The sequence below is a fragment of the Lagopus muta genome, chromosome 5, assembly GCF_023343835.1.
Source record: "Lagopus muta isolate bLagMut1 chromosome 5, bLagMut1 primary, whole genome shotgun sequence".
In the NCBI taxonomy this organism is placed as follows: Eukaryota; Metazoa; Chordata; class Aves; order Galliformes; family Phasianidae; genus Lagopus; species Lagopus muta.
Window position 1 is genome coordinate 24,143,820 of NC_064437.1, and position 26,107 is coordinate 24,169,926.

Below are 26,107 nucleotides of genomic sequence, written 5' to 3' on the forward strand. Positions count from 1 at the left end.
CTCCTTAAGCGCTGCCCCGGCTTCTTCCCCAAACCCTCATCTCGAGCTTCTCCGCCAACGAGGAGCAGATTTCAGCTTCTTTCACTACCGGGAGAGCTGCGCCGCCCTCCATTCTATTATTATTACCACTATTTTTCTTTTTTGTCTTTTCTTCTTTTGGGGTTTGCTTTCTTCGAAAGCTCACACGTAGCCGGGGAGGGGCCGGGGCCGTCCGTTCGTGCCCCCTGCAGCCGGGCAGCGCTCCGGCCCCTCGAGGCGTGGCGGGGCCGCTGCTGCGGGCGGGCGGGCAGGAGAGCGGGGAGGAAACTTCTTTCGAGTGGGGTGGAGAGGGGAGGGTAGGGGGTGGGGGTCGGGCAGGGAGGTATCAGCTCCGGGAAATGTGTCTTGGCAGCAGTCGGACGGGCGCTTCCCCGCAGGTCGCCGCGTTTCTCTCCGCAGTCGCCCGGGGCTCGGCGGCTCCCCCCGGTTCGCAGCCCCAAACCTCGGGGAGCGCGGGGCCGCCGGGGACCGCGGCTGAGCAACCCCGGGGCGGTGGCTGAAGGCGTGGGGCTGCCCCCCCCTCCATCCCCGAGGCCTCCCCACCGGAGCCGCCCAAGGTAAGCGGCCGAACCCCCGACGGCAGCTTTGAGCACTCAGAACCCCAAGCCCCTGCGATGGTGGGGAGAACGCGGGAAGAGGGTTCGGGGAAGCGACGTGCCCCGGGGCTGCCGTAGCTGAGCGCCGCGTGTCCGGGCTGTGTCTGCAGGCGGGCGGCGCGGCCCCTCGCCCGGCCCGGCTCCTCACCATGCTGGACGGCTTGAAGATGGAGGAGACTTTGCAGAGCGCCCTGGACCCCGCCGCCCCCTTCTCCTCTCTGCTGGGTAAGTCGGGGAGTCCTAGAGGCTGGAAGCACGGTGGGAGGACCCCGGTAGAGTGGAGTCCGTGGGGCTGCTCCGTTCCCGGTTCGCCCCGGCCCGGCGCCGCTGCCCTCGGCCGCGAAGAGCCCCCGGCGACCGCTTCGTTCCGCGGTTCCACGAAACCGTGTGTCCCCCGCTCCAATCGAAACGAAGGCTTTCCTTTCATCCCTTTTCTTTATTTTTTTTCTTCGTTTTCACCCCGCTGCCAAACAACCGCCATCTCTCCGAGCCGCGGCTCCACCGCCGCCTTTCCAAACGGAACGAAATCGGGGCCGATCCCCCTCCCTCGGAGCTCCCCTAAAGCACGGGCCCATCCCCGCAGCCGGGAGCAGCGCCTCGCACTCTCCTCTCCCCCCCGCGGCCCACCCGAGACCCCCAGCCCCTTTCCGACCCGCGGGGACGCGGCGGCGGCGACTCCTTCGGTCCGTTCCCGTCCGCCCGGCGCTGCCACCAGCCCCATCCCGCAGGCAGAGCCGCGACGCCCCGCTCCGTGTGCGAAGGGTGCCAGCGGGTCATCGCCGACCGCTTCCTCCTGCGCCTCAACGACAGCCTGTGGCACGAGCGCTGCGTGCAGTGCACGTCGTGCAAGGAGCCCCTGCACACCACCTGCTTCTACCGAGACAAGAAGCTCTACTGCAAGCTGGACTATGAGAAGTGAGTGTCGTCCCCTTGTCCCCTTCCCTTTGCCCCCACTCTGTTCCCACCCGCAAAGCGCTCGGTGGCCCCGTGCTCCCATCCCCTCTCACCGCGTCCCAAAGGCGCTGGCATCGCTGTGATGTGGTTTTGGTTCTCTCTCAACGCACAGCAGCACCCACCTCCCTGGGGGGGGTTCTTCCCTTTTTTAGAGTTGTTTCGTTGCCTTTGGGAATTTAGAAACCTTTTGTCGGGAGTTGGTGAGAGCAAAGCCGTGGAGCAAAAAGCACTGAAAAAAGGGGAAAAAATAATCCCCTCTTTCTTCATGTTATTTTCCTCTGAGCACCCGGAGGAGGAATGTTACAATCTCTCCAACCCCCGTTCCTCGCTGGGCTGTTTCCGCGGTGCCCTCCAGGCAAGGTGACACGTTGGCCCCCTCCACTCGGATGGGGATGCCGAGACACAGGGCAGGCACGGGGTCCTGCTGGGCTTGCTGCTGTGCGCCTGAGCCTTCCCCTGCACCAAAGCAGGAAATCGGATATAGGTGTCCAAAGCTTCTCCTTTGGAAAATGTGGGGCTGGGGAGGGGGGGAGGGCTCTATGTGTATGAGGAATGAGGATGGGAATTTTTTTATATATATGTATTCAATTTTTTTATTATGTATATGTGTGTATATATATTATATATATAAAGAAAGCCAGTGGGAATAGGGAGAAAGTTGCAGAGATTCCTTCTCCTGCAGCTGCTTTCTATTCCGCATTCTGCTCCTGCTATCACCGCTGCTCCATGATATTCTGCTGGGGGCCCCACCGGAGCCCCCCACATCTGTGCCATGGGGTCAGGGGCTCCTTGCCCTGCAGAATTCAGCGTTGGGCCGCATGTCCCTCTGTACCCTCTTGGTTCTCCTGGCTGGCTTTGGGGCTGCTGGATGTGCCTCTGGGCTGGCTGCTGGTTGTTTCCTGAGGCAGCTGTATGCGGGCCGGGCTCCTCACTATGGCAGTGGCACACATTGGAGTGCTGTGATTTTACTCCCAGAGGAGAAAAACTTCTCTGGCTCAACGCTGGGACCAGCCCTGCTTGGTGCCTGCCTCACTTTTCCTCGGTCCTGTATTGCAGGGCTGATTTAATTGCTATGGATACAAGGAAAATTGAAAGCAGAATTTGTGCGCACGGCCTTGTTTTCAAGTGTTTACGGAAGAGTGGAAGAATGAGCTGCCGTGGGGTGAAAAGGAGAGCGCTGCGTTTTAGGCAAAAATTTTGCAGAGATTGGGTGTGCTGCTTGCTTGGCTGTAGAAATTCGGCTATCGGTTCTCCTGGGTTTCCAATGCAATTTACTACACATTTTCTTCTCTAACTGTTCCTCTGCTTGGAGCACGTAGAGGGAAATGGGGTGAAATATTGCTGCAAAAAAAAAAAAGCAAAACAAACCCTTCCAGCTTACAGCACACATATGTTTTGCTGCCGCGCGTCCCCATGCTGGGGGCTGCAACCCAAAATCCTCCTCCTATATCTCTCAGCCACGAAAGAAATTCCCTTTCACTGTGCCTCTCACGCAGCAGAGCACCCGGTGCCATAGGGTTGGATGAGAATGAGTGGAAAAAGGAAACAGTCATAACTATTTCTGCGCTCGGGTGTTGTTGTGCTTGCTCTGGGTGTTTCCCGGCTGTGTTGCGGCTGCTCCTGCCTAGGCGAGATGGGGACATGAAGGACACGGGGCAGAGTCCCATGGAGCACTGTGGCCTTGTATATATTCTGTATATATAATATATTTTTTGCTCAAACTGCCTGTTCTCTTCTGGCTGGGCTCTCCCCGTTGCTGGAGCGTCAATGGCGATGGTGTTGGAAGAGCTGCTGGGGCTGATGAATTGGGAACAGCAGCAACACTTGATGCCCCATGCAGGCTAGGAATTAGTGTGGCCTCAGTCATGCTGCAAGGATCCTCCTTGGGGTATGCTGAAGTTTGTTGTCTTTTAGTTGAAAGAAGGATTGGTGGCTGTTGAGATGCTTTGCTGAAGAGCAGTGGGTGCGGTATTTTTTGACACTGGGATGTTTTATCAAAGAGCCACATATGCGGTATTTTTTGTCATTGGGATGTTCTACTGAATAGCAGTAGGTGCGGTACTGCACAACATTGGGGCATTGTACCAAAATAATAGGTGTGATGTTTTCCTCACTCCATTCGTTCCAAGGCTGTGGAGGGTTAATGGCCAAGCATGGGACTGCCGAGCTATGTGTTTAGTTATAAATACACCCGTGGAAAGTGTTGCAGGGCGGTTTTAAGCAAGAGGCTGATTTGCTGGACGCTCGAAATTGATGAATCATTTATTAAACCAGATGTTTTGCATTTCTTAATCTTTCGTGAAGAGGTCAAGAACCTGCAGAGAGATGGATTAAAGACTGGGGATGCTGGGCTGGGTCTCGGTATCTCCTTGGGGCATTTCTCAAGGAGCTGGAGTGGCCTTGGGGGAAGCTGGGGGCCGGTGCCCCCCATGCTATACAGTCTGTGCAGAGCCATCATGCGGGAGATTTCTTGACCTACACGCTTAGGACAATGCAAATTTGGGACAGAGGACATTTGTTACGGAACATCTCGAATGCCGGCGCTTGGCCAAATCTGATCTATGATGAGGTTCGGGCTTCACCCTGGGGGTGACGCCATGGGGACAGCCCCACTGCAGGGTGATGCAGGAGGTGAGGGTGGGCTCTGGAAGCCCCCGTGCCCATGAGCAGCAGCGGCCATGCCGAGGGGCGCAGCTGGGGAGCGCGGCGACGGCGTGCCGGCTTGGCACATCCCCAGCCGCGGCGGGCGGGAGCAGATGGCCAGCACGGCTCGGAGCAGGCTGGCATGCGGGTCCCCGCCGCCGCAGCACTGCACTCCCCGGCCGGGGCAGGCAGTTGTGTGATGCCGGGGCCGTCTGCGCACTGCGTGATGGCTCTGTGCTGCTGCCAGCATCTGCGGAGAGGTGCGAGTCCCAGCTCCTCTACTCCTGGGGTCCTGTGGGTGTCTCCATGCATGGAAGCGTGATGGTAAAGAAAATCCCCTCCTGGCCTTGTGTGCAAAAGAAAATGCCTGCAAGTTAAACTTGTAAATCTTGGGTTGGAAAAAAAACGGTACCTTTGTTTGGGAGGGGTGCTTTGGGGGGCACAGCCTCTGGGAGGGCCCTTCCTCAGCTGCAGGAGATGTCAGAGGGGATGAGGTCCTAACATGGGGTCCTGCCTGCACTCCCTCCAGTCTCTCTTCTGACCCTCCCCATCCTTCCTCACCACTTTCTGTTCCCACTTACCCTTTCTCCTGCTGCAAACCCCACTTTGAATTCGGCCTTGGCCCCATAACGAGGGTGTCTTTGGTGCCTTATCCTTGCCCATAGTTAGGTTTGTGCCTTATGATTAGCATCATGTCTAACAATCCCCAAAAGGAGCAACAGCCTCATGTGACAAAGCTCCTCACCACCCTTCCTGCTGTGCTGGGGACCATCAGCACGCAGCGATGGAATCTATGTAGGGTGTCCGTAGATGATAGGAATGCTTCCAATCTTTGTGAATTTGGGGTCTGAATTGAGTGTTCTCCACTTGTGGTGAGTGCCAAAGGGATGTGTTCTAGACACCCTTAATGCTGAGGATGCTTGAGGAAAAAGAGGCTGGAGGGATGTGGAAGTAAGAGGTGTCCCAGACACTTTTAGGTGAATTTATCTAAGAAAGATTCAAATAGCATTGCAGTGATTTGAGCACCTTCCTTGGGCATGGCTTTCCAGACTTTCTCTGGGTTTGCCTGGTTTTTGTGTTGTGCATGCTGACAGGTTTTCCACCTTCACAGAAAGTTGACCAAAGGCAGTGTTGCAGGGACTGTAACTTCTGAGAGAAGTGAACTATGAGGATGGCCAGAACCTGGGAAAACCCCCTAAAAGGGCAGTGCCATCCATGCAGAGCCAGCGCCACTCCTGCCCCACTGCATCCATCCTCCGCTGCACCACCTCCGCTCCCTTCCCCTCTCCTTCCCTCGTGGGCTCCATTTCCGAGCACCACTCCCGGGGAGAGCTTTCTGTCCTTGACAGCGGAACAAATGCTTTTTCACGCGGCCATCGTTCCTCTGCCCATTGTCCTCTTCCCGGCCTCCGCCTCTGCCGCCACCGTGGAAAATCCCTGCAGGGAACCACCGCCTCCCGGCCCCAAACCCCTCCAGGCACGGCTGCCAGACCCTGTGTGTGCTGAGAGCCCCTGGCTCTGGAGCAGCTGAGCAGGAAGAGGGAGGCTGGATTGCTGTCTTTGCTATTGAAAGCTCAGGGAAGCGTTTGGGTGAAAAATTTGGAAAGAGGAGTTAGTTTGACAACAGTGCTCAGACACAGCAATTTTTTATTAGAGAGAGGCAGGGTTTTTCCCTCTAGATGCCCCTATCCTGAATGCATAGGGGTGTTCTGATTGCTGACGTTTCTGCTCAGCACTTGTTGGCCCTGTTAAAAATATTTAATCCTGCAAAAGAACGTGTGAAGTAGAGAGAGTTTCTGCAGACATGGCCAAAGCCATGGGTGGAAGCCTTCATGGCTGGGCACTGGTGGTCTCCAGTGTGATAGGATGGCTCTGACTCACTCATGGACAACTGGGTTGGCAATGGTGAAATGCAGTGCTTAATTATGTATATCTGCCGGGCAGAGCACTGGAGTGCTGTCGAGCATCGTCCTCTTAAACAGTGCTGTGGGTGTGGGAGTTTGTTTAGGAAAGCCATTAAGTGTTTGAATCTTCTTGATGCCTGCTCAGGTGAATGTTGCTCCTTCCTTCTGCATCCATAATTACAAAAGAGTGAGCCCCAGTGGGCTGGCTTAAAAGTTTAATGATGCTTAAAGTCTTCCAGATCGGAGCCTGAGCTTGCTTCGGCTTTGGCTTGAGGTGAAACAGAAGGGAAGAGAGGTTTCCTGCATGCAATGCCTTGAGGATATGCAAAACTATGAAGATGGGAGGATTGGGTATGGAGATGGGTTGGGAGAAAGTGATGGGACAGGAGATCCAAGATGAGTGAAGGACCCTTATGGTGTCCTCTTAGGTCTGTTTGAATGAAGAGTGAGCTCTGAAGTGATTTTTAGGCTCTTCAAGCAAGTGGGGAGGAACCATCTGTACTGTGAGTGTGATGCAGCTGGGGATGCGGCTGCTTTCACGAGGCCACTTTTCCATGGCCACCAAAGGACCCCATGGCACACTGGTGCCATGATGAGTTGGTGCCACCCATCCCATAGGAAGTCACATGGCAAGGCTAGAATGAACCTGGAGAGCCCAAATCCACCCGGCTCTGCTGGGATGGCCCACCCCTTCCTGCAGAGAAAGCACAATTTTGCTGCCAATAACGTCTCTTTTTACTATTTCCAACGGCACAATAACAATCCCAGCAACTCCCTGAACCCTTGGCTTTTCGACTCAACCTGCCCCCACCCCGTGCTGATTTATTTCGCCTGTTTCAGGCGATCCTGCCTCCAAACACCAGCCCTGGTCCTTCCCTCCCCATCCCGGCGCCGGCGGAGCCTCGCGCGTCACGTCCAGCTCCATCCATCGGGGAAAGCGTTGTGGGTGAAAGGTGCTAACGAAACGAGAGCCGAGCCCACGCCTTCCCCTGCAGCCTCCTGGAAAAAGGCAGCAAAAGGCAACCGCCAGCACATCCTGCCGGAGCTGCGTGGCTTTTTCTTTTCCATGAGGATTAGTGGTTCAAGAGCGGGGATTTTCAAACTGACAAGCCCTTGGCAGAGAAATAATTATGGACTTTTTAAATGCTTTGTGTTTCTTAAGTAGTTCTAAATGACTTTATCCCTCGAGGCATTTTTTTTATTTTTTTATTTTTAATAAATTCACAAAAAGGGGAAGGAAGGTGGGGGGTGCGGGAGGGGGGGGAAACATGTATTTCTTCAACGTCCTTAAAAGTATGTGAGATGTTTGTGGAGTTGCTGGAGTCGCAGCACTATGGTTTTTGCGTGCCTCTGTTTAACTGCAGCCAATCCACTGGAGTTTCTTGGACGGCGATGCTTCAGAAACCGGAGATGGAGGGAGATAGATGTGGTCATTTCTTGGCCATCCCAGGAATGTGGGTTTCTGCCTTGGCCGTGGGTTCCCGGGGGCTCTCACCCCACTCCTTTCTGCAGGAGACGATTTCTGGATCCAACAAAGTTGCTTTTCCACGTTGTTTGCTCATGTTGAGCTGTGTACAAGTGGTGCAGAGGGTGCAGGATGTGAGCCTAACAATGGCCAGGCTCTGCTGTGCCTTTATGGAAGCAAGGGAGCCTGTGATGGAAGAGAGAGGGTGGCATCTGGGGTCATTAGATGCACTCAGGTTGAGGGGCAGCGATGCCCATGTCCTGCAGATGGGACAGGTGACTCTCTGTGCTGCCTGTCCTGAATCTCCTGACCCCAGCTACAATTCCTCAGGTTGGAAAAGCTTTTTTTTTTTTTTTTTTCCTCATCTTTCCCCAACCAGACGCTGTGAATCCCACTAAAACTTCTGACTGGGGCAGGGATTACGTGCTCAGGTTTCAGCCCTTGTCTGTGAGCGGTGTAAACTTTCGGCCGGCACTCGAGTGACATTTTGTGGGAGATAGGAAAGTATTAAGTGTTGGGCCCTGCAGATAAAAATAGCTGAACACACTTTCTGGCTTCTTGTGGCTGCTCTGGCCCGGACCCATTACTTCCACGCTTCCCACCTGCTCTTTTCTTTGCGTCATGTGCTGGGACACCCATGACATGACCCAGCTGTGTCCCCTTCAGGTGTCCCCACCTGACTCCCACCAGCATCACAGGGGATGTGGCTGGAGCAGTGCTGCCAAATCCCCACCAACAGCTTCTCTTGGGTTTGTGGGACTGGAAGGTAATCCCTTGCTCACCTTGCTTGCTGGGAGCCTGCCCCAAATGAATGCGGCACCCCCTGAAACCCGTAGCTTAGAGCAGGTGCCCCAGATCACCTGTTCTCCCAACCCTGATGTAGGAGCACTGCCCATCATGGGAATCTTTGGCTGTGCACATGTCCTGTCTGTTTTCCCTCTTGCTGTGTTTCAGAGCCGATGTTTTCATCCTGAGGTTAGGGCCAGAGCTGGCTCAGGGCCCCACAGCAGTGTGGGCAGATCTGACTCTTTGTGCTCCAGAACCTGGGGCTGGGGCCAGCCAGAAGGGACAAGGAGAAAGAAGAGGAAGGGCAGGGTCTAGCTTGCTCTGCCCTGGGACCAGCCCTGTGATAGAGGTGCTCTTCAGGCCTCTCTAAAAACGCCAGCCTGGCTCTGGAGGCCCTCTGGTGTAGTGGGAAGGGAGGCTTTCAGCTTCAAGCATCTCTTATGGTTTGGGAAACTTCAAGAAGTTGGCCTCCGAGGATCAGCTCTTCCCATGTCGTTCCTTGAGGGGTGCCTCCATTCCAGATTGTTGCTTTTGCAATATTTGCTGGCATGCTGTGCACCTCAAGAATCATAGAATGGTTGGGTTGTAAGGGGCCTCAAATCTCCCCAGCTTCATCCCCTGCCATGAGCAAGGACGTCCTCTGACAGGTCAGGCTGCCCATGGCCTCACCAATCTGGCCTTGGGCACCTCCAGGGACAGGACATCCATGTGGACCTCCTTCCTTGCAGCCCATTAGCTGTAGGCTTATTTAAAAGACCATTCTCAAACAAATGATGGCATATGAGAGCAGCATTGATGGGAACCTCTTGTCATGTGTGCTGCCAGCCCACCAGCCACAAGGACCAAGTCGGTCATCTGGAGCCCAACCAGTGTGATGGCACTTGGCTGCTTGCACTGGTGGGCGATTCCTGAGCCCCTGCCAGGAATTCCTCCAGTGGGATTGGGAATGCTCTCGGGTGTTAAATTCGTCTGACAGCATGTCCTCTCTGAGCAGAGCCCGCCGTGCATTGGGACCTGTCATATGATGCCAACCATCTCAGCCCTGTGCTTCAAGGTCAACAGGGAGCTTGGGTACTGGGGCTCTTCCTGGCCCCTTTTTGGGAGCCTGAAAACCAGGGCTGTTTCACACTGTTGGGTACCTGCTCTATGCTGATCCCGTGTATGTGCATCACATGTGGCACACAGAAAACATTCCCTGACTTCAGGACTTCCCCAAAAGCTGGAGAAATCATGCTGGACGGCCTTCTCTGGGAAGAGGCAGTCCCTCTTGTAACAAAACTGGTTGTATAAAGCCATTGTGAGGGGCCCTTTGGATGGCTTGTTAAATAAGAATTAGCGGGGGTTTATAATATTAATGGACAATTGGCCCTCGCAAATTCTCTTGTTACAAGAACATTTCATTTATAATTTGAATCCAGGTTGGGATGTGCTGAGAGATGCTCGAGCTGTGCATGAGGGTTAATGCAGTGCTCACTCCTGCCAGAAAATAATAGAAGCCAGGGACTGGAGCAGGAAGGATTAGGGAGAGGATGTGCACGGGTCGGGCTGCAGCTGCTGGGAGTCTTGTGCAGAGGGTATGGCTGGAAATCATTGCTTGCTGATGGCTGAGGGGGGCTGATGTGGGAAGGGAGCATGGCTCCTGGAAGCAGGGGGCTCAGCATCCAGAGGGTGGTTTTGGTGGGGAGGCTGTGTTGATCAGAAAGGAGAAAGCTCTGTTGGAAAGGTTCTACTGCCTCTGCTTTCCTTGTGCTGCTGTTTTTTTGTTGTAAGAAGGGAGTGATGGACTCCAGGGGTGAGGATTTGAGAGTGAGACAATCAAGCTGGGCTCCAGTAGTAGGGATCTGGGGGGTTAACTGAGAATGCTGGGATTCAGGGATGGGGACTTTTGAGGTGAGCAGATGATGCTGAGCTTTGGGGGTGAGTAGGGGATGATGATCTCCAGGGATGGTGTTTTTGGTGTGAGCCAACTAAATTGGATTCCAGGGATGGGAGTTTTGGGGGTGAACAGAGAATATTGGGCTCCAGTAATGGGTTTTTATGGTGAGCTAACCAAGCTGAGCTTCAGGGGAGGGGTATTTCAGCTTTCTCCAGGATGTCTGGTGAGTATACAGGGAGCTTGACTTCACCGTAGCCTTATCTTTGTTGTCCAATTGTTCTTAAAATCTCCAGGTGCCACAATAAGGAGTTTTAATAAAGTCCTCCCCTGCCTGTCAGTGGGAGCATTTCTGGCTCCAGGCTGATCTGGAAGATGCTCAGATCATGTCAATGTTATCTGTGCTGTTTCCCAAAACACCCCCCTCAAACTGGCTCAGGAGTCCTATCTCTCAGGGTTACAGGTGTGTAAGAACCCCAAGAAGAAGCCCCATCCACGACCTCCTCCTTGAGGATTACGGCAGCATCTGAACTCCCCAAAGTGAGGCAAGGCATTATGGCCCTTGCCCAAGAGAAGCATGTTGCTTTTGTGGCAACTATTAATTGCTTCCTGAATTTAAAAAGCACAAACAAACACACTTGCCAGGGGATGAGTTACCCGGCGCGTAAATGCTCTGCCATTAATGCACTGCTGACCCTGACGATGATGCGAGCACCAGAAGGGCTTTCAAAGAATTTACCAGAAACCATTTCAGAGGAGGTTGTGTTGTAAATCCTTAAGTGACGGGATGGAGGGAATTAGGTGAGATAATAGTTTGCAGAAACTGGGCGCGATTCCCCGTTGAGGACCTCGAGGCTATTAGAAGCATGGCGAGGTTAGGCTCTGTCCCAGCAACCAAGGAGGGGTTTTACAACCTGGAAAACGAGATTAGTGGGGTGGCTGCTGGGCTGGATTCACACAACGCTACAAGGAAGGCTGGAGGGGAGAGAAGAGGGGTACTGTTATATCTGAAGCACACTGGGATGCTGCCTTCAGCCTCCCTCATTTGAAAGGGGCACTGTGGGGAGGGGGAAAAGTGCTTCACCTGTGGCAGAAAGTATTTCCCAAATCCAATATCTATGCAATGAGAAGTGCTGCACTGGGATTTGCACATCCTTTGATGGGGGAAGAACGCAGCCTCTTGTCTGCCTCGAGCCCTAATAACGGCCTTTCTGCCTGCTTGAGTTACTGAGGCTTGAAAAAGCAAGTCCAGCTGGTGATTGGGTGCCCCGGGAGGGTGCAGCATCAGCCCATTCAGTGACATGGGGGTCCCCTTGCCTTGCCCAGCCCAGGAGGTGTCAGGTTGGAAGGTGTTCAGCAGGTTGTACAATAATCAGTAGGTTTCAGAGTTAACACTCTGTGAGAAGGAGCAGGAAGGATTGCCCAGGAGGTGACAGTGGCAGGCTCCATTGCCTGAGGGGCTCCATGGTGCTTTGATTCAGACTGTTAGTTCTCAGGTATTTATTTTCCAAGCTCTTGGGAAGGCTCTGACTTTGCATGAGAGCACCTGCATCTCCCCACGCCATGCTGGGCTGGGAAATGGGGAGAGCATTTTAACCAAGTGAAATCCCAACCCTGCAGATGGGAAGAGTCCTCATGACCCACAGCCCCAGTGAAGCCAATGGCAAGTTTTAGGGTCTCAGGACTTCATAAACTGGATGTATCCAATATTTTCTATATCTCACTCCATGGAGGAGGATGCACAGTCCTCTCGGCTTGCTGTCCACGGGCAGGGAGGAGGAGAGCATCCCGCCCCGGCCATTTCTGGATGAGTAGGTCATCTGGGCGTGGGAGGGGGACGGTGTCCAAGGCAGCCTGGAGAGGCTGAGCTCTGGGTGTACGAGCGATTTGGGGGAAAGTGAGAACGGATTTCTTATGAGAGAGGAATGTGAGTTTCCTCCTTCACATATGTCTCCCGTTCTTCCAGTTTGCAACAAAAGTCATCCCATTGCCCAAGACCTGGCAGCGAGGACAGCCCAGGAACAGCCCACAAATCACTGCAGAGCATCTCCCTCCTCCCTTTCTGCCTCTAGCTACTCGTGCATCAGGAACCTCTTCTAATCCCCATTTGGGTGATAAAACTCCTGCCCTTTCCTGATGCAGGGCTGCTGCGTGGCCAAGAGCATCCTGAATTTGTGTGTGCTCTAGCACCAGTCCTAGTTCCGGTGAGAGGAATTGACTTGTCCTTAGATCCTCCAGAGGGTCAGGGGAAGGCCTGGGGTGCTGTGACATCAGTGCTATGGTGAGGACACAGTGACAAAGCTGGCACAGATGTATTTTAGGGACAAGGTAGTATTTAGTCAGCTTGGGTGCTCAGGTTATGGAAGCACACACGGCGTTGCTTATCCTTTGTCTTTCTGTGATCTCTCTCCAGGGCCCCCTTCCCATCTTCTCCAGTTTATTATCTCCTGCTAATGTTATTAACATGCTAATTAAGTCCCTTGTTGCGATCACCGATGAAGATGTCAGATAAAGGCCGATTCTAGACCCAATCCCTCACATTGCCCTTTTTCTCTACATTATTTTCCCATTGCTGACATTGGTTTATATGTTTGCTTCACAAAGGGGTGCTCTCCTCTTTCCTCCTCCAGTAAAGGCTCTCCCAGATGTGGTTCACAAAGCCTGCAGGGGCAGGTCTGCAACGCTGGTGTCACCAAGAGGAGTTTTCTGGTTGACCCCAAGGGCAGAACAGTCACAGGAGGATTCAGTGATGTCCAGGAGCAGTATTTGCCATCACGCGCTCAGCAGCTCAGTCACCTCCCCACGCACATGGCTATAAATAGGGGGGCAAAGAGATGGTGAAACTTGGGGCACCCATGTCTGGGGGTACCACTGAGGTACAGGGGTTGCAGCGTGATGTGGGACTGTGCGATGCAGGCAGGGGGGTAGAATGTGGCTCTTGACCGATTGCGAATGGATCAGGGTCAGGATGTTGACTGCATGCCAAAGAAACCCAAAGGGATAAAATACGGTCTCTGCACTGGCTCTTAGCAAACAGCACGTGGGCTGAAATCTGCCGGATAAATTTATGCCCTGTGAATTGCTCACCCAGCTGCAGTGAAGGGACGGCCGGACCCAAAGCAAACCAATCACCATATGTGGTGAGCATGCTGCTGGGGCTGACCTTCTGTGGGCTGAGGGACAAGGGCCAGGGGTGACATCGCAGGGATGTCACCGGGAAGAAGGGATGGGCTCGATGTGACGGGAGGGATGTGGCTCTTGCTGCCCTACATGGATGCAGTGCTAGGTACCAGACGTGTGCCCTCTGTCTTCCCCCTCCTCCCCATACCTTTGCCTGGGACTGTGACTTTTGGCACGGGAGGGACATATTTAGCAGTGTGCTTCCAATGCATACGGCCACCCTGTCACCTCCGCCCGCGCTGAGTAATGGGATCCGTGGTGGCCTACCCCATGCCTGCCCCAGGCAAGTGCTGTATTCAGTCTTTCAGTGAAAGAAATGTGGATTCTGATGCTCTGCTATGGGAAGGTGGCTTTGGGGGTTGATGGATTCAATCTACCTTGCGACGTCTGTTCGTGTTGTCAGTGGTATCTGTTGGTTGTACTCATTAGGTTTCAGAGTGAACAGGGAGAACCCCAGCAGTGAGTCAATGCCTGCAAAGCTTTGTCTTGCCGCAGTGCTGTGTGTTGTCCTTTTGGCTGATGTCTTCCTTGGGGCCCTCAAAGCCCCTCGTGAGCTTCCACAACACTGTTTTGGGGCCAGGAGAGCCTCCTGGTGTGGGGCCGACAGTGCTGAGCTGCCTCTGCTAATTGGTACAACTAATATTTGTTTTGCAAACGCGATTGAGGGGGAAGAGGGATTGTGAGACCCAGAAATCCAATTGACCTGTAAAAAACAGATACGGTGTAAAGGGAATCCTTCCCCTGCCAAGCAAATATTTAGAAAGGAGAAGCAATAAAATGAATAAGCAACAAAGTAATATCCTGCCTCGCCGGGGGCTGCAGGGAAGGGCTGTGATAACCCCGTGTGAGCAGGAGGCAGGAACCCGTCTCCTGGAGAACGCGTGTTTGCTTTTCCAGTCCAGTGTAATTATTTTATTCTATTATATAAATATATACAAGTATACATTATAGAGATAATAATTATCTGTATATGTGATTAAATATTGTTTGGTGTATCATGCGCAAGTAAAGGAAGGGAGCTGAGGTCGTGAGGAAGCGTCGTATGAGCTTCAGTGCTGAGCACTTGTAAGATCCCTGAGCATTGTCCCTTTGATGGACACTGACTCTTACACTTGTATCAGGGCCTGAGGCTGCTTCACACTTGCAGGTAGCAACTAGAGTATGAGCGTTGAAGGGTCAGCACTGCACTTTTCTGGTTACTGATAACTGCGGGGCTGCGCTCCTGCGGATGCTCTGAGCTGTTGGATGTGGAGGGTTTTTTACTCTTGGGAGCATGCATGGGAGAGGGCTGCAACATGAGATGAGCTCGAGTTGGGGGGAAAAGACAGCTTAAATGTAATGTTGTTTCGGAAGAATATTTCCATTAATTCAGAGCTCATGCAAAACCCCGTTCCAACAGTAGCTACCCTGAGGCTGAGCCCATAGAGATGCAGGATGCAGCCTGGCGAGATGCAGTTTGCCATGCTGGTCCAGAGCAGCTGGCTTCTATTTCAGGCTGCGCTGTCTCTGTTTAGATTTCATCCAGCCCAGTGGTTTTTACAGCCACTGGAGCACCGGGAAGCACCCTGCAGCACCGCAGGATATTGGCTACTCTGTGCTCATGCCTACAACCTGCATGAGTTGGAAGTGCCTTTTTTTTTTTTCCTTCTCTATTTTATTAATCTTCCTTTTGAAATTCTGCAGGGAAATTCACTGCTCATTTATTTATTTGTTTGTTTGTTTTCATTTTTCAACCTGAGGAAGGGGGTGGAAATCGCTCTTCTTCTCCCCCAGCAACCCAGCGCGCCGCCAGCACCCCACAGGGCAGGAAAACGAGCACGCTGTGGGGTCATCCAGCATTCCTGCTTTCTGGAAAGCAAGGGGGAAAAAAAAAAAAAAAAGAAAGAAAGAAAAAAAGGATTTTAAGAGAATCACATTTTAATCTGCCAAAAAATGAATGGCATCAACAACATTTCCCTCTCTACCGAGGCACTGCCCAGAGCCACATTGGGCTGCTGGTGGCCGCGGTGCATCGTCCTGCTGGTGGTGGCTTTGCTGTTCCATCGTTTGCCTCCCCATTAATCTCGGTGCAAACAAAGGCTCTGAAAAGCTCCTGGGGGTCCGTTGAAATCAGCTCTTTCTAATAATGGCTGTCGACCTCTCCGTGGAAGCGCCGCTCCCCTAGGAAAGGACGCAGAGCGGCGGCCGCGCGCTGAAATATGGTGGGGTGTAATTAATTCTGACCTCTGGCTCCCGTGCGCTCCTCTCGATATTAAATTGGAGCGGTGATATTGTGGGGTTTCAATTATCCCTCTTTTCTTGGGGGCATGGTGGGGTGGGAGCAGCTGAGATGCACTCCACTCCCCATGTTCTTCCTGAATGGAGGTGCTCAGTGGTGCTGCATGGGGCTGTTACCCTTCCCAGTGGTGCAGGATATTATAGATGGGAGTCCCCAAAATTCAGTGCTTTATGGCTTTGCTTGCCATAGAGCTTGCTTTCTGCCTGTGCTTTTGGCTGGGTGTGGAGCTGGGAAGCGGTTTGCACTGCAGGGCAGGAACTGGGATGTAGGTTTGGTGAAATGCTTCTTGGGGTCCCCATACCCAGCAGTAAGAGGGGATTACTGGGAAGCACAGTTGCTTCATCCCCCCACTGCTCTGCGATGTATCCAGCCAGTGGGACAGAGCTGGGTTGGGGGGAGGAGAAGGGAAATTAAACAACAACAACAAAAAAAGGGAAACAGCACTTGCTGCAAAGCGAGCGAATTCCCCAATAAACCCGAATCTGCTGAGAATACATTTTACAAACATGCAGCTAAGTTGGCTGCTTTTGTTTGGGCGTTTGTTAAGCATTAACTAAAGAATGCCATGGTCCAGCCTGCTCGGTGTGAAATCTAATTCTCCCCCTTTCTGGAGCCATGGCATGGAGTGCTCAATTTTTTTCTCTCTGTAGGACTGCAGCCTTCTGGTACTGCGGCCAAAAACCACTCATATTTTAGCAAGCTTAGCCCAGGCGCCGTTGCCAGGCAGTAAAGGGAACACTTGTCCGCCTCGGGGGGAGGAGGGGGCAGCAGGGAGACAGAGGGGTCAGGGGACAGCCCGGGGCATGGGCTGGGGGAGCACTGGCGCCCCACTTTGGGGACCAATGGGGACAGGGCAACCTGGAATGAGCCACATCCCAAACCCAGCGCTGGGTGTGGGGTTGACAGTGATTGGCGTTTCTCCACAGCCCCACTCCCGCTGTCCCCTGTCCTGTGAGTGAGGAGGTGGCTGGGTGCCAGGACATCTCAATTCGGTGGCACTGAGCCCCTCTACCCGTGCCTCTCGCTGTCCCCATGTGTCTGTCCTCTTGGGGGTGAATGTGCCATCACACCCCCTGGAAGAAGCCATGCCCCATGGCTTTCCTTGCCCTAAGGATGGCCCCTGTGGCTGGGGCTGACCAGAGAAGGGAACACGGATGCTGCAAAGAGCATCCCAGGGGGGTGTGAACCCACCCGGCAGAGCTGCACCGAAACCAACCTCAGTGGTGTTTGGGATTTGTCCGTCAGTGTTGAATATCACTGTTCTCAACCCGGAGGGGCTCCCGTTTGTATGCGGCGCATGCAGGCAGCTGGAGACAGACAGCAGCCGGGAAGCGCCCGTCAATCACAGCCCCTTTCAAAGCATCACCTCCACATAAAGGAGTACAGAGGGGGCAGCGGGTGCTGCGATGGCCCCATGGGAAAGTGTGGGTCAGGGATGTGGGATGTAGGGTGTATGTTGTGGGATGTGTGATGTGGGATGCAGGACATAGGATGTGCTGCCGTTATGATAGCTTTGGGCTTTGGCCATGTGCAGAAGCTGGCAGCTTTCAGTGATTCTGTGAGGATGGGGAATGCAGAATTGATAAATACTCTCTTCCAGGGTTTTGCTGAGGCTTTCAATGGGTCTCTGTGCACCTGGTGGAGCTGTAGGTGACCCTGTCCAGTGCAGGGAGGTTGAACCAGATGGCCTTTAAGGGTCCCTTTCAGCTCAAACCATTCTGTGATTCTTTCATGAAGATCTGCTTGCACTGTCTTAGCAGCTTATCAGAGGTTTATCACTGAGAACACAGCAATCCCAACAGGTAAGGCTTGCACTCCATTTAAACAGGATGAGGATGCATTACCCTGTGGGTACAAATTGCCTCCCTTTGACATAAGAGAGACGTAATGACAGACGGAATGAGCGCAGTGCTGACACTGGGCTGCCTTCCTCGTGGCTGGAACAGCTGAAAAGCACAACAGGTACCTTCAGGGACTCTGTGCCCTCTCCCTTGAGCCCTCAGCACTCAAGGAGGGTGGGAGTACTCCCTCCAGCTGTGTGCACATCTGGCAGCTGGGGGCAGTCCCCTCCCGGTGCTTGTCCCGGCGGGCATTGCTGGTCACTGAGGCGGGCAGAGATGCCACCAGCTGCTGCCTGCTCATCCCCTCAGGCTTGCACAGCTGAGAGATATTGAGCCACTGTTGGGTGAGGAAATGAAGGGAAGACGTTTCCCCCCCCCAATTTTTGATGGGTTTATCCTGTACATCTGTTTCTCTCCTCTAAGCAGCAGGGCTGACTCAGCACTTTGCATTCCCGAGGTGGGTTTTTTTAATAAGCGTACCCACAAAATAAGGGCTAAAACTGTGGCGCTTGGGCAGGCAGCTCCATTCCTAGAGATCATGCAGGGATGAGGGAGACAGGCAGAGGAACAAGCACCCAGCGCTGCTGGAAGTGTTTAATCAGAGCTCGGTGACCTTTTGTATTAAAAACCAGTAATTCCAGCAGTGAACTGGGGGTCTGAACAGCTGAGGCGAAGCAGTGGTGTTCCCATGCAGGTCCTGCCTGGGGACACATCCAGGGCACCAGGGACGCACGTAGATAACCTCAGGATGTGTGCTGACTTCTGCCTTCTCTTTCTGGGTCAGAGTCATCAAAATAGAGAATACTGATGTCCTGTTCCCACAGATATTTAAGACAAGGCTGGGTCAGGAGTGAGGTTTTTTTTAATTTTTTTTTTTATGGTATCCAAGCCAAAAGCATAGATGACTGGGGTAGTGGGGAGGTTCTATTCTGATACCTCCAAATTTTGCACTGAGCTCTCAGCCCAGGTTTGCCTCCACGCTCGGTTTCCCCAGCTGTAAATCAATGATTGTGCTGCTGAGCTTCTTGATCAGGGCAATAAAAGTCAGGGACAAGCTCTGCTTAAAGCTATAGGTTATTGCTCTCATTGTTATTATTAGGGACTGTACAATTAAGAATGCTGCAACTATTGTCACATCATTGCCAAAGAACAATCTGAGCTTCTTTTCCATTTGGTCAACAAGTCAACAAGACCATAATGAACAGCAGAGGTGTGGCACCATGAGGGCCATGGTCAGTGGGCACGGTGAGAGTGGGTTGATGTTTGGACTGGCAGATCTTACGGTCTTTTCCATTCCATGATTCTATGATTCTAAGTCTTCAGTTCAGCCCTAGCCTCACTGCCCTGGTGAAGTTTGGGGCACCTCAGTGCACTCTGTAGCCAAGATGGGGCCATGGCAGTGCCCTGCTGTCAGCCTGGGCCATCAGTTACGGTTGTATTGGGTGATCTTGGTGGTCTTTTCAACCTTAATGAGTCTGTGATTCTATGGGGTTTTGGAGGGGTCTCCGTGGCAGCCTCCAGTTGGAGGAAGCTGGATGGGTAGATTGGCTTCCTAAACAGTAAGTGATGTGTCCTTCATCCCATGGTGGGAATTGTGCTGTTAGGGGTTCGGTGTTGATTTATTTGACATCCGAGCATTGGGGTCTTCATCTTTCATGGTTCAGCCGTAGCTGAACAAAATCCACCAACATTGACCCAAACCAGCATCCCCCATACAAGGTCAGTGTGTGACATCACACTGTCACGTGAGTCCTTTTGGCACATCCACAGACGAGGTGACAAAATCACTCTGTACTGATGCCCACCAACCCCACCGCAGCTCCCTGGGGTGCAATCCCATGGGGTTTCACCTTGCTCCCACAGGTTGTTCGCAGTGAAGTGCGCCGGGTGCTTGGAGAGCATCGCGCCCAGCGAGCTGGTGATGCGTGCCCAGCAGAGCGTCTACCACCTGCACTGCTTCTGCTGCTGCGTCTGCGAGCGGCGCCTGCAGAAGGGCGATGAGTTTGTGCTGAAGGAAGGGCAGCTGCTCTGTAAGGGCGACTACGAGAAGGAGCGTGAGCTGCTGAGTTTGGTGAGCCCGGCTCTGTCGGATTCCGGTAAGGGGCCATCTGGTCAGCATTGCCCCGATCTGCTGCTCCTGCCCTGGGGTCACTGGGGGAAGAATTCTGTTGTAGAGCTGAGGTGGGATGCTGCAGAAATAAGGCAGGGGGTGGAACCCCTGAGGCAGCACCAGTGGTGGGATATCGAGATCAACATTTAGACCTGAATATGCAGTTAATGCAACTCATGTCTGCGTGATTCCCAGGATGACAAATGTAGGGAGAAACCCAGCAAAATTGGAAATGAGCTGTGAGCAGAAAGCACTGGGTTAATGTTTTTCCCTAATAAAGGCATTGGTGCTTCCCAAACTATGGAAAAAGAAGGTCGTCGTAGGGAAATCTGCTTTGTGGAGGGAAGGATTTACCTTTGCATGGACGGGACAGGGGTAGGAATGAAGCAAGACAACAGCTCTTTAATATCAAACTCACCCAACCTCCCCCTCCGCCCCAGAACAACAACAAAAAACAAAACAAAAAAAATCTCTCCCCAGATAGCAGTGATGGTAACAAAAAGTGAAGGAGAACAGCAAGGGTGGACCACTGTGCTGGAACCCTGGGAAAGTGCGCTGGGGATGTCCTAGTGGCTGCGGCACAGGGAGTTCTGCTCTACGGGGGATGCAAACGCCTTTAGTTAAAATAGGAACTGAGGAAAAAATGTCAGGCAGGAAAAGAACAGAATCAGCTGCTGATCCCACAACAATTTGAGTTTGTTCCGACTGGGGGAAAAGGGCACTTTGGGAAAGGTTGGGGAGCTTTTCTCCCCCGTGGCTCATCAGCCCATGGCCGGCCCCGCTCCCAGCTGCTGGCCAAGATGAGGGCTTTGTGTTTCAGAAATTCTCCAGGAACACACTACTTTCAGTAGAAAAGTCCCAGCGGAGGCATGCAGAGGGACAGCATGGGGCTCACCAGTGCCACGCACCCCCTTCGATGGTGGGAGCCCATTCTGAACCCTCTGCACCTTCAGATCCCTCATCCAGGGATGCAGCTGGGTGTCCCCGCAGGGCTGTCTGCCCCTCCAACCCCCCCATTCTCTGCACAGTAAAGGCCACTTTATGAGAAAGTGCAGATAAAAAGCAAGCCATATGTTGCCTGTAATCTCCCCAACCCTCACTTCAATTACTGCCTCCTCCGAGCCCACCACAGCCAAGCCTAAGCAAACAAGCCCCTCTGAAAGAGGACCCCGGTTTCCAATTAAAAGCGTCCTAACTGTTCTCCTCTTCCTAAATCCTCCCAGGCGAGGAATGTCCCGGCCCTGCTGCGGCCACACTGGCCCCCCCGTGCCGGCAAGTAGGGCTGGGGGCATGCACAATGTCCCCCACCCTGGCCCCTTCCCAGGTGACGTCAGGGGCAGCCCCAGACAGTCATTAATTTCCCCCCTCGTTGGGAAAAGGCTTGAAAGGGAGAGTTAATTAAAAGTAATACCCAGCCAAATCCGGCTCCACTTCTCCTTTGACACATGGAGGGATTTGGGGAGCAGGTGCTGGGGGAATGGAAAGGGGGGTAGTGATCGGAGTGGGTTTTTCCCCTTCCCAGAGCACGGCAGTGTGGGCCTGAGCATTGTGTGCTGAGCTCATCCCCTTTGAGACTAGGGATGCTGGGGCAGGCACCCCTTGCAGTGGTGCAAAGGCATCTCAGTGTCCCCATCAGTGCAGGTCTCAAATCCTGGCATTTGTTAAACTTCCCCTCCACTCAATGGTGAAACTCACATCCAGATCCCAAAAAGCCACTTAAACACCTACTGGGAGTTGGCTGATTGGTGTGGCCATGGGCACAGCATCCCTCTTCCTGGGAACCACTGCTCCAGTGCCTTTGGGCACTACCAGTGCTGTGTCGCATGTGGAAGTGTCCCAAGATGATAAGCACAGGAGACATCCCACAAAGCAGGAGTTAGTGGGGATCATCCTCACGCTGCATCCTCCTGCTATGGGCATCAGATTTGCATATGTCCCTGCATCCTAGAGACACCACAGTGCCACAGTGGGACATGGGCCAGGCAACTCCTTGCAGCCTGCTGAGCGTTGCATGGTTTCTAACAAGCCACTCAGTTTTGTTAGCAATTAACAAATAATGAGCTTGCTGGAAAAGGCTGCAAGTGATTTACAGCTCACGAGGGGGAAGGATGTGTGTTGGCCAACCTGCGTTGCACCTTGGTGGGTGAAGGTGAGGATAGCACAGCCATCCAGCCCCATAGAGGGACCTGAATCTTGGTCCCTTTTGTTGTTTGTACCCATTCCCAGGTAAAAGTGACGATGAAGACAGTGTCTGCAAAATGGGCCCAGCCTCAGCAAAGGGAGCCGAGGAGGGGAAGGACCACAAGCGACCCAAGCGCCCACGCACCATCCTGACCACGCAACAGCGCAGGGCCTTCAAGGCATCCTTTGAGGTCTCCTCCAAGCCCTGCAGGAAGGTATGGGGACACTGGGGGTGGCCTGGGGGCTGGGCAATAGCTTTGCCCCCTCCTGAATCCCCCATATCTTGTGTGAGTCCCACTGAGATGTTGTTCCTCCTCCAGGTGCGGGAGACACTGGCAGCTGAGACAGGGCTGAGTGTACGTGTGGTGCAGGTCTGGTTCCAGAACCAGAGAGCAAAGGTGGGTTCAGGGTCCCCCTCCTGCCCTTCCCCGCAGCTGTGTCGTGACCCTTTGCTCTTTCCCCTTCTTTTCACCCAGATGAAGAAACTGGCCAGGAGGCAGCAGCAGCAACAGCAGGACCAGCAGAACACACAGAGATTGAGCTCAGGTACCCAACCCTCCCCATTTCCCACCCCCAAAAGGCCCTCTCCGGGCCTTCCAAGCCTTTCCACCGAAAAACCATAACCCCACCATGCCAACAACTCGCTCCTGTCTTGCAGCCCAGCCAAACAGCAGTGGCCCTGGGGGGCTGGAGGGGCTTATGAACCCCTACACCGCTCTGCAACCCCCACAGCAGCTCCTGGGCATGGAGCAGGTCTATAGCTCTGACCCCTTCCGGCAAGGGCTCACCCCCCCGCAGATGCCTGGAGACCACATGCACCCCTATGGTAAGGCTATAGGGAGAGGGGGGGCAGGCCACAAATCCCCTGGATTTTCACTCTTGTTTGTCCTCACAATGTCAAAGGGTGGGCTGCATGATAGGGGTGTAGCAAGTTATGGGAAGGCAGCAATCTCTGCTGCCATAAAACCCCCACAGTGCAAAACTGGTGGCCAGCAGCTGGACTCAAAGCCAAGGGGAGCAGAAAGAAGGCAGCTCTGGTAGGAAGGTTATGAGTGCCATCTCCCCCATGATGGTGCTGCTTCCATCCTAATAGTTCCACCATCTCTCTGCTGATGCCATCTCAGCATCTCTGACGGTGCCAGCACCTCTCTGATGATGTTAATCCATACGGGTTTAGCACCCTGGCATGGCACAGCACCCCCAGAGCATCTCAGCAGGCTTTTGCTGTCCCAGTAGGAGCCGGCTGCAGACATTGGGATCTGCAGCAGTATGCAGCATCCCTTCAGCACTGCTCCCTCCTTTCTCCCCAAGGTGCTGAGCCCCTCTTCCATGATATGGACAGCGACGATACCTCACTGAGCAACCTGGGTGACTGCTTCCTTGCCACGGCAGATGCGGGGCCACTGCAGACACGGGCAGGGAACCCCATCGACCACCTGTATTCCATGCAGAGCTCTTACTTCACCTCCTGAGCATGGCAGAGCTCTGCAACGGCACATTGTCCCATGACATTTTGTAGCTCGGGATGCCCAGGGACCCAACAAATTTTGGGTTGCATAGTTTCACGTTTCTCTTAGGATCCTAGGGTTAGGGGCAGGTTGGGCAGCTGGCGGGTTGGATTCAGGTTGCCGTGCAGATGTAGAAGCCTGGAGACGTCTCCCCAGGATGTGGGGCTGGGTGTACGTGTGTGGCACGCGTGTGTGCAGAGCCGTGCGGCTGTGTGCGGGGATGTCCCGCCAGATTGTATCCACAAAGTTTATTCCTAAGTCTATCAGAAATTTACTGTACAGTGAAAGTAACTTTATTTTCAGCGTGAACCATATTTAAGGAAATACTCAATGCACTTAAGTTATAAGATGAAATAATTTACTTTTTATAAACGTTATGTTTAGGTTGCAAAAGCCCAGCGGCAGGGAAGGAACACCTGTTTGTTTCAGGAGGTAGGTCTGGGTTTTGGGGTCGGTTCTTTTCGGTACTCTCAGGTTACCCCACTTGTTTTGAGGTGAATTCTGCAGCAGACTCCTCACCAGAAGGGTGGTGGGGACAGCAAGGTGATGGCATCCTGTCCCTGCCACTCAGTGTGGCTGGTGCTTGGTGCTGGAGCTGGAGACATCCCCACCTCTCTCCTCCAGCACAGACCCATCCCATACCCAGAGGTGGGTGATGGGGTGGTGTGGAGTGATGTTCTGGCTCCGGGAGGCACCAGCCCATGCTGCCAGGAGGAAGGAGCCTTGCAATCTCCCACCTTACGCACAGGTCCATCTCTGCAAGTTCTCTGGGTCGAGCTTTCAGCCGACCATCGCCTCATCCCCGTCTCGTTTTCATGCGTTGTGTCCTTTTGTGCTGCTGTTCCCAAACAATATAAAGACATGCAATGAATAGCTGCGAGGCTCAGAACACTGGTTGATTGGCACAGCTTGATTTGACACTGAATGTAGCAGGGTCTGGAGGTGGCTGACCCGGCAGGAGATGCTGACACTGTCAGGAATCACGTAGCAAGGTGAAATTAAAAGACAACAAAAAAATCAACAGACATGTCTGGTCTCTTCTTGTGTGGGGTGTCCTGTTGACTCAGGAGGGAAGTGTTTGGATAATCTCCTGAGTCAGCAAGGTGTTGGGTATTGCTTCTTCTCATTGGGTATTAAATATACAGGGAGGGTCAGGTTGGAAATCAAGAAAACATTCTTCACCAAAGGGTGGTGGGGACAGGCTCCCCAGGGCAGTGGTCATGACACAGAGCTGCCAGAGTTCAGTGAGTATTTGGACAACATTCTCTGTCACATGGTCTGAGTTTTGGGTGGTCCTGTGTGGAGCCAACAGTGGGACTCCACGATCCTTACAGGTTCCTTCCAACGTGGGATATTCTATGGTTCTATGATCAAATATTGTCTGTCCTGGGACTGTACTGAGCCTTGAGCATCTCTGCAGTCAAGGAATGGAGGTGAGTGGCTCTAGAAGTGACACATCTTTCATCAGTGCCCACAACCCAAGGGGATGAGGACTGCTCCATCCATCTGGCACAGAAATTTTCTGGTATGAACAGGATGGGGAATTACTGCTTGGGATTTCTCTGCCACTTGGCTTAGTGGTCTTGGAGAAATGCTGGCTGGTGCTAGGGGGGCGGAGGGGATCTGGGCGAGGTGATATTCACAGTGGGATGACAGCGAAGATGTGCTCTGCTTGTGGGAAGAAGGCTTTAGGAAGGACGGAGGATGTGTGGTGTGGAGGAAATGCCATGAAGCGAGCATGAGCCTGATTTTAGGATCCAGGTGTACGTAATATCTGGGTTAACACCACCCAGGCTTGATTTTCCCACTCATGATTATTAAAATTGCCTTAAAAATTGCCTCGCTTGGGTGTTTCTTAAAACATTGCATTTTAAGTTTTTTAAGAAAAAAAAAAAGTTTTAAAGATGAAAGGTTTGCCTTCCCCACCCACAGCTATCTCCTATTTGAAAAACGTTAATCTGCATCAGTCTGCCTTTCTGTCAGCCCAACTATCAATTTATACTTATGAAATTACTTCCCCCAAAATAACCCCCCCATAAAATCACACAGACAGCTTGCCTACTTCTTTCAAAATCTTGCAAAAATGTAGTGGCAATATAATAAGAGTATCTCAAAGCATGTGCATATACATGAGTAGGATATTTATATATGTAGTGTGCATATATATTTTTGGGAAGGATCGGTGTTGTGGAAAGGGGTAGAATGTCATCTGGCAGAGTTCATGGTCTTAAACCTACCCTTCTCCTGCCAATTGGTTTATTCCTGACGCAGTTCATCATGTAAGGGTGCAATCCAGCAGTGCACACATCCTCCTGTCCACCCAGATGTGATGCTCTGGTGTGCTTTATTTTGGAATGCGGACTGCTCCTGCCAAGGAAAACCATCTGGACTGTATCTTCTGAGGAGACTTAGTCACAGTATGGCAGATGACTTCTTGTCAAGGCTGCTGGGGTATTGGTGGGCAGTGGGTTTGTTGCACCTTGGGCTGGCCCCATCGGATGGATTGTTGTGATGCTGTGCTGCCATACAGTGCTCCATGCCCGAGCCAGCTCCCAGCCCACAGAGCAGCTCTCCGGGATGAATGGCAGCTTCTTGTCAAGCCCAGGAAGAAAAGAACAAGGTCATGAAAACAGGCTCTACCTCACTCTCCAAGGCAAGAGCAACAGCAGGATGGGGTTGGGAGCCGACCTTCACGTCCCCAGTGACTTGGTGAACAAAGCCTTCTCTGTTCAGGAACTGCTCGGTGGCC

At 53.0% G+C, this 26,107-nt stretch overlaps 1 protein-coding gene across 1 annotated transcript; it reads left to right on the plus strand.

Annotated features, from left to right (window-relative positions):
• Positions 1-406: 406 nt before the first annotated feature.
• Positions 407-24,259, plus strand: LMX1A (LIM homeobox transcription factor 1 alpha). Its single transcript, XM_048945713.1, has 9 exons — positions 407-596; positions 746-860; positions 1,364-1,550; positions 19,423-19,655; positions 21,896-22,065; positions 22,171-22,248; positions 22,327-22,396; positions 22,509-22,676; positions 23,162-24,259. Exons 2-9 carry the CDS (start codon positions 785-787, stop codon positions 23,320-23,322), a joined length of 1,143 nt encoding a protein of 380 aa, XP_048801670.1. The 5' UTR covers positions 407-596; positions 746-784; the 3' UTR covers positions 23,323-24,259.
• Positions 24,260-26,107: the final 1,848 nt, after the last annotated feature.